The 15,471-nt window shown below is 37.5% G+C and overlaps 1 protein-coding gene across 2 annotated transcripts in view; it reads right to left on the bottom strand.

The window, feature by feature from the left end:
- The window catches only part of CMC1 (C-X9-C motif containing 1), a 44,747-nt gene that overhangs the window by 4,145 nt on the left and 25,131 nt on the right, over positions 1-15,471 (bottom strand). For both annotated transcript variants that reach the window (XR_010067966.1, XM_063303916.1), the window contains exon 3: positions 969-1,059. Coding sequence is in view for 1 of the 2 variants with exons in the window: in XM_063303916.1 (XP_063159986.1) it covers positions 969-1,059 (91 nt within the window). In the remaining variant the exon portion in view is untranslated. The remainder of the gene's footprint in view (positions 1-968; positions 1,060-15,471) is intronic.

Here is a 15,471-nt window from a genome sequence, read left to right as displayed (position 1 = left end):
AATTTACATTTTGTCCTAGCTCCTTTTCTTTTTTACTGTAGCATCTGACTTTAATACTCCAAGATAATCCAGAAAGTTTCAGATCCTTACACTAAACTGAATCTCTATATTGGCTTTCTTAATACAACTTTTTTGAAAAAAAAAACACACCTTAAATAAGTTTCTTAACTTTGGTTTTTTAAAAATAAATGTAAGAATTCCTGCCCAGAATAGTCTTTTTTTCCCTTAGATAGATAGATAGACTCTATCTACCTACCCACCTACCTGGCATTTTTTTCATTTGCCTTAGGATACAGGATTTTTGTTTTTTTCATTTGCCTTAGGATACTAGATTGGTTTTGTTTAACACACCCTTAATGCTCAGTACTGTTGATATGTGTCCAATAATTTTAAAAGTAGACCATATTAAAGTATCTTTCTTATATCATGAACCTTCCCAATAATTGTAGCAATTCTACAGCTTTCAAATATACATAAGTGATTCAGAGTTTGGGATAATGAAGCCACCACAACGGTCTGTCACCCCAATGTGCCAGGCAGGCAGTTCCCATGATCTTTGACCAGCATGGCCTAATTGGCTGGAGATGCTGAGAGTTCTAGTTCAACATGCCTGGAGGGTATCAGGTTGAAGAAGGCCGAATTACAGACATTCCTCCCCAAAATGTCCAAATGAGTTGTTATTTTATGAAGAATCAGCTACGCTGATGGGGACAAAAGAACAAAAGGGGACAAATGAACTGACGAGGGACAAATGAATAAAAACCAGTGGTAGTTATACCTGTGTTCTGATATTACAGATTTTCCCAACTTCGTGCCCTCCCAGAACTGCCAGCCAGCCAAACTAATGGCCAATACCTTGCTGATATCTAAGACTTAAAGCAACGTCTGTATCATGCCATTTTTCAAAACAAAACAGCAGTGGATGCTTTGATGGGTGTGGACTTCTCTTCCAGTGTCTTTATACTTACTGGCTGGTGAGACATTCTTTCAGGAGTTTGTTTTCCTTTTGGCACTTCACCACCATAAGAAAACCTGTCTCTTTACAACATTTGGTAAAGTCTGAAAAAAACAAATAGATGCCAAGTGGTTATGCTGGAATAAAGGAACAGGATCATGTATGCTCACCATGATGGTCCTTACTTTTGACTTGCAGGTATTCATTAAGAATAGGGAACTTGGCTTCTGAAATAGCTACAGCAGTCGAACTATAAAAGTCACTCATTTTAAAGTGTTATAGTAAGGCACTATATTTGTATAGCATCTCTTGAATACTGAGGCTGGAAACAAACAAGGGATAACTGGAAGTTCCCACCAGTTTCTGGCAGTAAGATAACAAAGCATGCTATTATTTTTAGCTAAGCCAGACATATTCAGAACAACAATCCTCTAATGCAGCCTGTTTTTTTAACAGAAAATTGCTCCTGCCACTTGTGTGATGTCATGGTATCATAGTTCTAACCCTTTTCTGGCACTGGATACTGAAAATTACCTACACGGAAGGAAGGAAAGGGGGGGCGAGTGAACCATGGCTATAAAACAGTTGTCAGCCCTGTATTATGGCATTCAGTGGCTACTGTTAGAGAAACTATTGGGCTAAAGAGAAACTCTAATATCGACACTGTTTGCATCCTTCATTTCCAACCTGTAAAAAGCATGCAGGGCCTCCCTTTATCTTGTCACCCACCAGTAACTGAAAGCTGCCAGTTTCCCCTCTAGCCAGTCATAAACACAGCAGGATATGTACAATTCAATGATTCACGTAACACATTCGATCTGATTACAAACCTATCCAACTTTCTGCATCCTCCCCTTCCCACCTCTGGAAACTGGTTGTAGGCATACTATCTCTGACCCTGGAAATAATATGTCTGCCCCATACAGACCCAGTGTGCAATCTGCGGGTCCTTCTGGACTCACAATTCCTGCTCAAAGAGCAGGTGGCAGACATGGCCAGGAGGGCCTTTACACAGCTTCGTGTTGTGCACCAGTTGCGCCTATTCCTGGATCGGGAGGCTCTACTCTCAGTCATTCATGCCCTAGTCACCTCCCAAATGGATTACTGTAATACCCTCTATATGGGGCTGCCCTTGAAGAGTATCCAGAAGCTTCAACTACAATGTGCGCTCCAAGAACTGCACACCTCTGCTTTGCAAGCTGCATTGGCTGCCAGTTTGCTTTTGGGTCCAATTCAAGGTGCTGCTTATGATCTTTAAAGCAGCACCTTGGATTGGACCTGGTTATTTTAGGGACCACCTTTCCCTGGTTACATCTACCTGTACCACCTGGAGAGGCATGTTGCAGATCCCATCAGCCAGGGAATTTCATTGGGTGGGACCTAGGAGGAAAGCCTTTTCTGTCATGGCCTCACCCTGTGGAACATCATTCCCCCCAAGGTGAGGCTGGCCCCAATCCTGTTGGCCTTCTGGAAGGCCTTTAAAACATGATTTTGTCCATTGGCTTGGGAATCCCATGATACAGTGAACCCCACTAGATGGTTATATGATAGTCAATTGGAATGCATTCTCTTGTATGTTTTTTCATCATCTTGTTTTTACCTTTTTAATTTAATTTGGTTGTATTTTAATGTTTTTTTAATGTATTTGGACTGTTTTATTATGTACATACCCAGAATCACTATGTGAGATAGGAGGCTATATAAATGTGATGATAAATATTTTATGGAAAAGAGAGACCCCATGGCTGAAATTATCTGATGTAATTCTAGTTTTCTTGCTTAAAACTGTTGCCTCTTGCTTGATCTTTCACAACTCACATCCATGTTTTATTTGATGCTTTGGGAGGGCAAATAATATCCAAAAAAGTAGCAGGGCCACCTTGAATCTAGGAGCTGTTGCCAGTTCCCCATCCTCTGTATTATTCCTTTTTGGGTCCCATCTTTTAGATTGTAGGCTTGAGATGATGGACTGTCTCATTACTAATCTTTGTAAGATGCGGAAGAGTAGTTTTAGATGTAGAGCAGATTTTTTTTCCCACTCAGTCAATCTGGGTAGACAATTCTCAAGGAAGAACGCTCTGAAGTTCTTCCTGAAAGTATGAAGTGTGACACATTGCATAACAGGGTTGCACAACTGCTTTGGATTCAATTCTGAAAGGCTTGGAAGCATGCAGGACTGTGAACATTCATTCATTCATAAGATTTGTATGCCCGCCCATCTTAAAGCACAGCTCTGGGCAGTTCACAGCATAACATGTGTCTGCAACTCTTTAAAGCAGACTTGTGTTTTCATACGATCATGTGGCTGCTGGAGCTGCTTTATTTTAAAGAGTTGCAAAGCAAAGCACACTGTGCTCATGACCCTAAATGTTTAAAGCATTTGGGGGATACTGGATCCAAAATATTGCATAATCTTGCTATATCAGGAACAAGTTTCTTATCTAGTAGTTAGGCAAATCTTCCCCAGTCTCGTGGCCTCCACAGGTGATAGGATTAGACTACAATTCCTTTATTTCAGTGGGGTTATATAGTTGAAGAAATCATGCAAGCAATAGATTAGAAGAAGGCTGGGCTAAATGTCTAACGTAAAAGCAGTTTTATATATCTGTTTTTTCAAACAAGGATTTTTGCCCTTGTTTTAACTGAGATCTGTACTATAGCATAAAATGTTTACCACAACTTCTTAGTGAAGTATGCACAAGTACACAGAAGCATTAAAACAGAATTACTGCAAGCTGTATTATTTGGCAGCCAAATTTCATTGACCAATGCCTACCAAAAGCATACTTAACCAATACAAAACTCATCACTCGCTGAGATGGGCGGCTACAGAAATCAAATAAATAAATAAAATAAATAAAATAAATAAATTTCAATAATGAAGTTATGGAATCTTCCTCACAGACCTACTTGCTTCCTAGCCAATTAAAAATATTATTTATCCAAGAATATATATCTGCCTATGCATAGTTTATTTCATGAAAAGGAATCAACTGCTCTTTTGTCAAAAAGGCTTAATGTAAAAACAGAATTACTATGGAAAAATACAAATCACAAACCCAAAATAAGTAAAATAAACCTTAACCTTTTCTTGTGCTGTCTTCTGCTAAGAAGCACAATAGTAGCAAATAAATTATTTACAAAGCTATTGATAGCTTTTTAAAATCCCAAGCATAGTATTATAAATTACAGTATTCCCAAATTTGCTGAATTAAGCACCATACCCTCAGCCATCCCCTACAGCACATACAGTCCTGAACAGATCATCAAGGGGGAAAAGGAAACAACTTTCTCACCCGCTTTCATTCCTTACAGAAGAGGTCTGGAATTATTTTCAGGTCTTTGGTATCAGGGGAATATTACAAAATTTTGTTCGTAATAAATCACGAAATTTCCAAATTTGAATACACTGTTGGAACTTGGTAGGATTAAAGTCTTTTAAAAGGTCAACCATCTTGCTATTTTCACATTTTGCCAACAACAACAATAACAAACAGCTGCAGGTATTTCCTCCTATAGCCTGTGATGACTTAAAAAAAAAACCAAATCTCAAAGTGCCCAGATCATGAACCCAGGCTGAATTATGTTCTGCTCAATTCTTAATTTCCAATTTGAGTCATAGTGGAGCTGATCTGCATAGGCCCACGAAATGACTCTTGTGAGGGAAGTATTTTGATTTTCTCACTCAGTGATCCAGTCTGATCTGCAAGCTTAGCCCCTCCTGGCCTGCTCCTTCAAGCTTTTTGTAAGGTCTTTCTCGCTTGTTTAGCAACAAGGTTGTAATTAGGATTTTCTCATCACACTGTGTAACAAATTAACACTGCTCATACTTAACTTTATCTTCAATACTATTGAACTATTTATGAAACTGTATTCTTCTCTAACAAATTCAGGAGTGAAAACTTTCTCCCTTTCATACTGCTTTCAACAAGTCAGAGCCTGTGTGATGACACTGCTGGCCTCTGCGTAGCATTCTGTATTGCTGCTTCAGATGGCCCACTTCATAAGGTCTATTTTCTTTTGCAGTCAGAAAACCAGTGAAACTTCAAACTGTGCAGCAAGTATGCACATACATTTTGTCACACATACAAATACTCTTTGAGGGAAATCCAGAATATGAATGGCTCTCACATGGTAGACATGCCAACACTGCTGTCACGCAGATGTGTGCAAGAATTGTCCCATTACACATCAGGTTGCTAGCAAGTTCTTCTTTATTCTTTGAAGATTTCTTAAAGGGGAACTTGCATATGCCAACCTCCTAAATGAATTGTAGTCATATTAAAAAATGAATCACTCTTCCTTTACAATTATGGGTAGTATATTTAATTGGTTAGATTAATTAATTTAGGTCAGTTAATAAAGATATTTATTTCATCAGATCCAAGGTTAATAGCTGTAGCAATAGAACTGCACACTGCAATCATCATCTTAAGGGACAATCCCCTCTATTCTCTTATATAATAATAATAATGCCTCATAATGTTATTGGATCCACCATTCCCTGCTTATGGTGGGTGAAACTGATAGGACTTAGAATTCATCAGTGTTGAAGTAACATCAGGATGACCCAGGTTCTAGTCCATCCTTGGCCATGGAGGCTCACTGGGTACAACAGGCTAATCACATTTTCTCTTAGCCCGAATTATCTTGTGGAGTGGTTGTTGTGGGGATAAAACGGAAGACAAAGTGCAATGTATGCTACCTTGAGCTCCCAGAGGAAAGGCAGGATGTAAATCTAACATATAGACAATATTGGCAGGGTCACACTTTTTTTACCTGTGCAGTATGAAACACTGCTCTTAAGATGCCTGCTGTGACCCACATATATGTACACACAATCCCTCCCCCCACAAAGCATGTGGGTTTAACAGATATGGCTGTTTTAATCTCTATGAAATGTATACAGTTTCAATTAATGAAACAGATCAATTAATAATGTTGAATAAAGTCCTTTCTCCAGCCATAGCCCTAGGTTAGCTACAAAAGACAGGTCTAAGTAATTTACATTTTAAAAAATCCTTGATATTAAAAACATTTTGAGCAGTAAAGCCATACCTTGGACACATGGTAACTAACAGTTTTAAAGCCAGGCATATCCCATCTTCCATGCCCTCTGAAAAACATACAGCCCGATTGGCTTGGAACTATCCAAGCATTCTGGGCAAAAACATTTAGAGTTTTAGTGGATCACATATGCAGATGTTTTTCTCATTTCATATAAACATGCTAGATATAATTAGCAGGAAAAAATGTTGTTGGCATTCTCAAGCTTAACATTTGGTCCAGAGAACAATTGGATTTCTGCTTCCCACTGGTGCTTACCTAAGTAGTGCAGTAGCCCTGATACAGTTTTTTTTTTCCTTTTGTAATCATTCTTCCTGAAAGCTGTGAAGCAAAAACACATGTGTGCACACCCAAGCAATATAAAATAAAAGCCTAAGACAATGGGAGGTCTCTCTCACTTGTTAGCTCACCAGCTTCAGCTGGTTAAAGGTGTAATCACCTAGTGAACAAAGACTGAACTGGCTGCAGGGGGAGCATAGCCCAGCTCCCAAAAAGACCCCACTACAGATTGCAGTGGATGGGCACATAGGAAGAATCATCACAATGTGATAAAAGTGCTTCCAGCTATGAAGCTTTAATGTTGTTAATGCTAAATGAAAATGAAAAGGAAGGAAGGGGAAAGGAACAGGCTCAAGAATGTTAGAATCCCACCATGGGAACATGTAACATAATCACTACAGGCTTTTGTAACCTCAGTCTTTGCATCTCTCTCTCTCTCTGCTAGAAGAGACTGCAATTCAGACCATTCAATTACAAATGTTTACTAGAGGCTGTCAAGGAGTCTGAAAAACATGGCAGTGCACATTTTTATTAAACAGTTTTGATCATTCAAGAAATCTCCTCACCCCCCTCTGAATACCTGCCCCCAGAACAATCAGAACAGCTTCCCTGTTCATTTTTAAAAAGGGAAATGCTGACATATGGATTCGAAGGGCAAAATGTGAGTTGGCACATGCTTGGATGTGCATGCAGCACCTGGGAAGAACCCTGAAGCCAAGCACTTCCTTTCCTGGTATCTCATGGCAGCTGTGCAAGCCCAGAAAAAGACACAGCTGCTTCAAGGTGTTCCCAACAAGCACTATGTCCAAATCACATGTTGTCATTTGAATTTGGATCTCTGCCCAACCTTATTGAAACAGACTCAAATCTCACAAAACCTAACTTGCAGCAAATGGAATCTTTCTTCCCTCTGGTTTCCTTTTCTACTTATTTCAATATTGAGATGTAACACTGAGGATGGTTAAAACTGGCTGTATTAATAAAAGCAAGTTTTAGGAAGACAGTCTAAAGGCAAACAATGTGTTCAAAGTTTTCACAATATTATCCATAATGCAAAAATTAAAATAATAATTGCAATAATACAATAGACTTCTAACAATCAGGCTGAATGCTGAGAATGTTGAGTGAGGAGTTGTTGGCCTTCGGAGCTAGTCTCGCATCAAAGAGGGAAGGACAAGTCATCCAAGAATCCATTATGGTTAATTTATTGTGAACCTGCTTAAAAAACAATAATCACCTGACTTGTAGCAGAATAATAAAACCAATTTCCTGTGGTTAAGAGACTGCTGTATTGCAGATGAGAAAAATATTCTCTTTCTGTGGAGCTACATTTCTATATAGCTATAAGCCACTGTTCAAAAGTCTGAGACCATTTTTCTTTTAAATAGTTACATTTCTCACTTTCCTAGCTACAGAGGTACATTCAAAAGTGTAGTACTAGTAACAATAGTAATAATGACAGGAAGAAAAAAAAAACAAATGAAAATTCCAAGACATTCAGAACACAACGTGTTGCATTCTTCTAATTAATATCTTTCTTTCAAACTGGATCAGCCAGCAACATATTTGGCTACTAACCTGCAATCTTGGGAACTGCCACAAACAGTTTCTTGAAATTACAGGTAGTCCTTGTTTAGCTACCACAATTGGGACTGGCAACTTGGTTGTTAAGTGAAGCAGCCGCTGAATGAAACCATGACCGTACTTACAATCTTACTTCACCTTTCCTTTACTTTTCAGACCTGCGAAGGTCATAATGCAAGGATTGGTCACAAAGTTACTCTTTCATCACCACAGTAACTGCAAACGGTTGCTAAACTAGTCAGTTGCTAAACAGGGACTACCTGTATCTATTTAATATACTGTACTACATCTATATATACAGTTACTGGTAAAATATTTTAAAAAATACTTTTAATATATTCAACAAACATCCAACAAATTAAATATGTGACACAATATCCACAGATTAAAAGGCGCAAGATTTTACTATACATTTAGGCAGATCACTTCCATTCTAATTCCACCTCTCAATTACACATTGGTATCTTGGATGTCAAGCATTACATCACTTGTATTTTCAAACTACTTGATTTTTCTCTCTCATGCCATGATTTGTCTCTAAAAAAAAGCCTACATGACACATCTCAACATTCACTCCTCCCATAAAATCTTTAGCATAAACACTTAGTTGCCTTATGCTGCTCCAGTTCTTAACACAGTATACACAACCCAAATAAATTCATGCAATCAGATCTAGGCTTGCTTTTCCATGAATTAGACCATGACAGTGTTTTTGGATCATTTAGCCTTTCCTTCCAGATAGCTACCTGTTGCTCAACTCTCCTTTTCATTCATTCAGTTGCTGAAGCAAATGACAAGAAGATGCATATGTGAACTCAAATGTCCAATCAATGAACATGGCAGCTAGATATTCAACTTAAAAGAACTCCTCTGGTCTTGACATACTTGGCAGAGGAACATGTTAGAATAGGAAGAATGTTTCCATAAGATGCAGCACACATCACTATCTTTCTTCATACACTGATTTGTCCAATTTATGTACCTGGCCTATATTAAAATACTGCCATGTTGTATGAAGCTATTTTTAAAAGAAGGAATCTAATGTTAGCCTTACATTACTTAGTATAAGGCATTTATATTGTACTTTAGCAGCAAACTATTTCAAAATATATTGCCACTATTATAACCTTTGCAATAATGTGGCATCATGTAGCACAATAGAGGGGAAATGCTAGTAAATTATCTTATTTTTGTGAAGGGGAACAGACTCTGTAGAATCAGAGGTGGTTGAATGGAGCACTCAGTTACTGACAACCTTGAAACTATAGCATATGTTGGCTGACAGTACTTGTATTCACCTACTGGCCAAAAGACAAACATTGATTGGATGACAGTTCTTTTCAAACTTTAGGTCGCAAATATATAGACATGACTGGCACTATAGTTTCTTGTCCAAATAGATCTGCAAGTACTCAAATGCATATGGAGGTATCTCAGGTATGTGTTAAACTGGACTGAGAAGAGCTGGAAGGCAGAAAAATAGCATGTACGTGTAAGCCATCAGGTAGGCTTTAAGAAAATAAACAAAAAACATACATACACAGAAACATAAAACCACAATCCTCCCAAACCAAATTTTTTCCATTTGCCAAAATCATCATGACACTACCCCCACCCTTTGCAAATCATGGCCACTTCCCCTCCCCAAAGAGCAGTTCTTTGATGCTGAAATGTGGTCTGCCTTCTTCATATTTTTAAAATGGCATGAAAATATTTTTAAAAGTGGAGCCACATAAACTGGCTTTCCTGAGTGCAATTAGGAAACATGTGCATTCTGAGAATTAATCAGTCCACGGCATGACACAAATAGGCATTATAGTTAGTTTTAACTATTTGCCTTACAATTTATCATTCTACAATCAATTCAGTCAAAATTAATGCCATGCATGGATTTATTTTCCAATGTCTGTTTTACACTTCAAGCTGGTCGAAGACCAAACTAAACTGTTCATTAAAACTGAAATGTTTAACATGGAATATTCTGAAATATCACTGTATACATGTATTTTTATACATTCAATAAAATCAGATCATTACCTATCATCAAAGCATCACTGATAATAATCTTAGAATCTGCTCTGCAGTTTATATAAAGGGTTTACAATTTTACTACTTAAGAACTGGTCCTATGGAGGTGTTATCTCACCATTTATATTTTCTTCAACACTTATGATATTGCTATCACACTCTTAAAATAGGAAAACATCTACCATGAACTAGAACAAGCTTAAAGTTATATTCCCCCATTGCGATGTGTGTGTGCACGCACACAATATTATTATTGCCACCCTGAATCAATCCATTGAAGGATGGTCTCTTCACTGAAGGTTATGGACTGTAATCTACCACGCTGGTCCAATATGGTTTGGCAGACAGATGTTTTTCGACTTCCCACTTTAGGGCTGAAAAAGAATGACTGACCAAAGTCACCCAGCCATTTTCTGTGCTTAAGAGAGGACTAGAACCTGGATCTCCCCATTTCTAGCCCAGCAGTTAAATTACTACACCAAACTGCATCTCTCTCCCTCATTCTCTCTCTTTTGCACATACACACACAAACACATTTTTGAAGAGATGCTTTTTTTTAAATAGTACAATTCATGGAGTCACAAGCACTGAAAGTAATTAGGTATTGCACAATATGTTGGTTATTTAAATCATCTGATTGGGAAGACATCTAGAAGATACTGAATGATGAAAAAGACCAATAAACAAGCTCATTTTTTAAGAAGTTGTTTTAGTAAATTGTAATTATTAGATTGTTTTGAAGATTACATATGTGCAAATAATAGATTTATGGGTATATTTAATGAGGCAAGTTGAAAGTACAGAAAACATGAAAAGACTGTTCTACATTTTAGTGCGTAAGCTATTTGATATTTCTGACACAGTACAAAAGGCAGCTTCTCTGTAGATTGATCATGGTTCAGTTAACATCACTGAATATCTAATACCTCCAACTCAATTAATTCTCACCTGATTAAGATCAGACTGATATTCAAACTAAATCAGCTCTCCAGTCAAGTAGAAATCAATATTTCTTATTTTACTTTTAAATTATAGCAAGAAATAAAATATACACATCATCAGTGTGCCAAGAATGGCTTTCCTAGCCTGGCCCTCTATGGCATGCATAATAGAGCTGATTAAAGTATTATTCTTATTTGAGCAGGAACATATAGAAAAGTAAGATTAATCTAAATATGGCAAGGTAGGGAGAAGTAATTATAAGGCAAGCAAAAGACTGATATAGCATAAAGTCTTATTCTCTAAAAATGTACTTAAGTTTTCATATATCTAATCATCTATTTGCATTCACAATCATGTCTCCCATTCTGTGCTAATAATTGTGTAGTAAATAATGATCCTTTCTTCCTAGGGCCTCTGTAATGAATTTGATATATTTATCTTACTGTCGCCACTTAAAATTTGGAAAAACATATTGTCAAAGTATGGAATGCTCTAGGAGGATAGGCAACAGATCAAAATCCTACTATAGGCAAGATATGTTGTGATAGCAGTACACTACAGTACTAGGTAAAAGACACTTTAAAGGCCTTTCAAAAAACACAATGGGGAAAAAAACTTGGTAGGTTCCACTTCTCCTGTCTTAGCACATGATCTAAGGGTATATTATTCAGTCATGTCACTGGAGCTAAACTGGTCTGACAAGGAGGAAAAAGCCCAGGCTGCCTTTAAAATCCAGGAAATCAAAAGTTGTATCTTTGTAGCACCAAGTGAATTGCACCTGCAATCACAATGAGACTGACTAGGTAGATGTTTGGAGGTAGCATGATAAAAACTTTAATTCATTTAAACATTCAACTAGACAATGATAGCAGTAGTCTATACAAAGCACGCTATATCTAAGTCAGCAATATAGCAACTATAGGTGCCAGCATGGCAACTTATACACCATCCACCGAGCTCCAGAATTAAATAAAATCTGACTTCTGTACATATCCAAAATCTCTCAAGATTTGAAAGGTTGGGATTTTTTCATGAGCTTGTGAGACTATAAGTGAGAGTGCAAGCCTGATCCTAACAGCAGTACTATGAATCTGCATAACTGATTTCCTTGACATCTGTTGGCCAGCACATTACTTTAGCTTTATCAAAGTAAGCTTTGAAGATTTTTCTGAGTTCAAAGAAGTGTACTGTTTTCCAAAAAAAAAAAAAAAACCTCTCACAAATTATGCCCAGCTATATTTTTATTTATTTATTTATCAAATTCATCACTGCCCATCTCCTCCCACCAGAGGGAGTCTGGGTGGCTTAAAATAATAATAAATAAAATAATATACAATAAAATTACAACATTTAAAAATACAATATCTAAAAATACATTTACAGGTAAACAATAATTATAGATAAAAATAGAATCCAGATGGCAGGTGATAACACAGTCCTTGTATGTGACGAGCACTCTAGGGCACTAGCCATCCCCAAACATGATGACTCCCCTCCCTGCTCCAAGCCCGGTGGCAGAGCCAGGTCTTCAGATTCCTCCGGAAGGCCAGGAGCGATGGGGCCAGTCTCACCTCCAGGGGCAAGATGTTCCAGAGGGCGGGAGCTGCTGCAGAGAAGGCCCGCCTCCTGGACCCCACCAGACGGAATTCTCTTGCTGACGGGGTCCACAACATGCCCTCTCTGCATGATTGGGTGGGACAGGTTGACGTGACGGGGAAGAGGTGGTCCCTCAGGTAGCCTGGCCCCATGCCATGTAGGGCTTTAAAGGTCTTAAAAACAAAAGGGTTTTGGCACCTTAACGCTCCACTACAAGATGGCAAGTATGATGTAAAATATTGGGTGATATATGATTCCAACAGTCTCATTTCATTCTGAGCTGAAAATTCAGCTTGGCTGAAAACTCACTACAGCGTGTCTTGGAAATGTTCCTAAACTGCATTTACCCCCTAACAATTTTCAGAGCAGAGGATATGTCCCTTCCCTTCACATTTTCCTTTTTAGTAGGCTAAACAGACCCTCTGGGGTCATTCTCAAAGACATCATTATAGACTTTATTTCCTCATATCCCATCACCTGTAACAATAAAGTAGGCTTTGTCAAGGAGCAGGTTAAATTAGGTGACAAACCTAGATCTTTTAGCTATTCAGACTGGCCTTCTTCAAAAGAACAACTATCTCTAGAAACACTAATACATTTCAGTTTTGTTTCCCACCTCTGTATAAAAAATTCTTGACATTAAGCATTAGAGCACTAGGCTCTGGGAAAGGCTGAACTATGCAACATACAAAAAAAAAAAACAAAACCCTTCAGCTTTCACCCATCAGTACCTTATTGCTGCATTAACCTATGTCAAACTCCAGCACAGCAATATAGCCTCACTCTCAGTTATCCCATATCCTGTAGGATCAACAGTTCTCCTTAGAAAAGAGTCACTAGACAATGACAGGTGTGATACAGAGACTAAAATGCAGACAATTCATTGCATTTCAATATAGCAGTTGTCCATGTTGATCTACAATTAGGACAAAATATAACAGAATTAAATAAATGGTGATGAAAATTTGAAATATAAACAAACAAAATAAAATCCAATCTTCAGGAAACTTAAGTGTTAGTATATCAAGCTAAAAAAATTGCATGCTTGCTAGCAAATTTACTTCTTTTTACCACAAGACGGAGATAAAGCAGATTAAATTTAGTGGTTGCATCTGCCTTCTAGATGCTGTCATGCTTCAAAGTTCTGCCCAAACCATCACTTTGGACTGAGACAAAGGACTCGACATTTCATTAACTCCCACCATTTTTCCATGAACATATATTTTCTTCTGAAATAAAAAGAAAGCATTCCATCCATCCTCTCACTTAGCTGAGATAGCTAGCAGGTCATATGCCTAATGGGGCTTATGGGAATTTAAAGAAAGAAAAAGATAACTTCATTATTTCATAGGTTTTTGAGCCCAGATCAGGCATCACCCAAAAGGCAAGGATGTACTTCATTTCACAAAGAAAGTATAAAATGCACTTTTAGATCGACTGTACATGTAAACCCTCCAGAGTGTCCACCACATACATTGTTTAAAGAACCGTTGGTTTAAAGTAAGAATATAAAATCATTCTAATTTTACTCATGCTTCAGGAAAATTGACTACTTTGTGTCACATAATCTGTAGTTTGTTCAATGTTATATGGATTGATAAGGATATCTAAGTTAGGTCCCTGCATCCTACCTGTAGGAAATAATTGTGGGTGGATTAAGGACATGCTGAATTTCTGTTTGCACAGCTATTATACTAGATAAGATTATGGAGAAGCACTATGTTGTGTACACATAGATTAGATATAATTCCATCAGGCCAACTCAATTGGGAAAACTGTATTTTTTGAATGTCTGCCCAGGACACATCCCCAAGACCAAGGTTGAGCTGAAAAAGCAACACAACCTTGTACTGTTGGGCCATCATAGCATATGAGGCTGAACAAAGTCTTCAGAGATAATGTGGGATGGAATACAAGATCCGTGCCCATATTCTGCCAGATCTTAATCTTATAATCTAATTTCTTAGGTTTCTGAAGCACAAATAGAAATTGGACTGATCTTATATCCACACCTTAAGGAATATTACTTTTTATTAATGAATTTGTTTTTTGTTTTTTTAATGGCAGTATTTCATCAGCACAATGTGAATACATTTGTTCAATTTTACCATGAGCCATAAGGCAATGTTTGTGAAAAGAGTATCTGCATTTGGGGAAGGATTGCGCATATTCTTTTGGCTTAAGCTAAAGCAGGAAAACCTACAGCAAGAAGAGCTTTTCTTATTAAACTTCTACCTGCTTTCCTACCACTATAAAAAGAGCAGAGCATATTATTCAGGCTTAATAATTATGTTGACTTGCACCTGTCATTCTCTACATCACTCGGTTTTTCATTCTAGGCAGAAATAGTTTCTTGGAGAAAATTTAGCACAAGCACTCTCAGATTTCTTGTCTCAGGTTGGACCTGAAACAGTGAAGCAAGTAAAGAATTCAGGAACCTCTGATAAGTAGATTTTACTGTAAAAAAATCTAAAAAGTCATTAAATGTTATCAATGTTCAAATTTATTGGATCTTTTTCTCCTGCTCAATCTGCATAAAGAGTTAGAAGTGATTCTTTTTTGGGTGGGAGATACAATTTTCATCTGTTCTTTGACAGAGTAATGGCCTGATATAGTGTCAGGATGTTTACTTTTGACTGTATGAGAACTAATTTTCACAAATACATTTTAGATCATACAGATTCAACATACCTAGAGGGTATCCTGTTTAATACAAGTGACTAGTTATTTAAATGTTTTATATCCTTTATCTGATAGAATGTGGTCAAGCATATTGCCAAGGAAGACGGTACACATTCTACCAGGCAACTGTGAAGAGCAAGATTCAATGGCAGGATTAAATTTTGGGATTAATAGAAACCTGGTTATGAAATACCTATTTACTTTGAATTAATTAAATCCCCAGGACCAGATAAATTGCATGCTAGGGCACTGAAAGAACTTTTTGATGGTCTTTTTAGGGCTATATAGAGATCCCTATTTATTTATTTGATTGATTGATTTCTATAGCCGCCCATCTC

The sequence above is a fragment of the Candoia aspera genome, chromosome 4 (genome assembly GCF_035149785.1).
Source record: "Candoia aspera isolate rCanAsp1 chromosome 4, rCanAsp1.hap2, whole genome shotgun sequence".
NCBI lineage: Eukaryota > Metazoa > Chordata > Lepidosauria > Squamata > Boidae > Candoia > Candoia aspera.
Note: the sequence above shows the minus strand (reverse complement) of the source record. Positions and strands in the feature narration are given on the sequence as shown.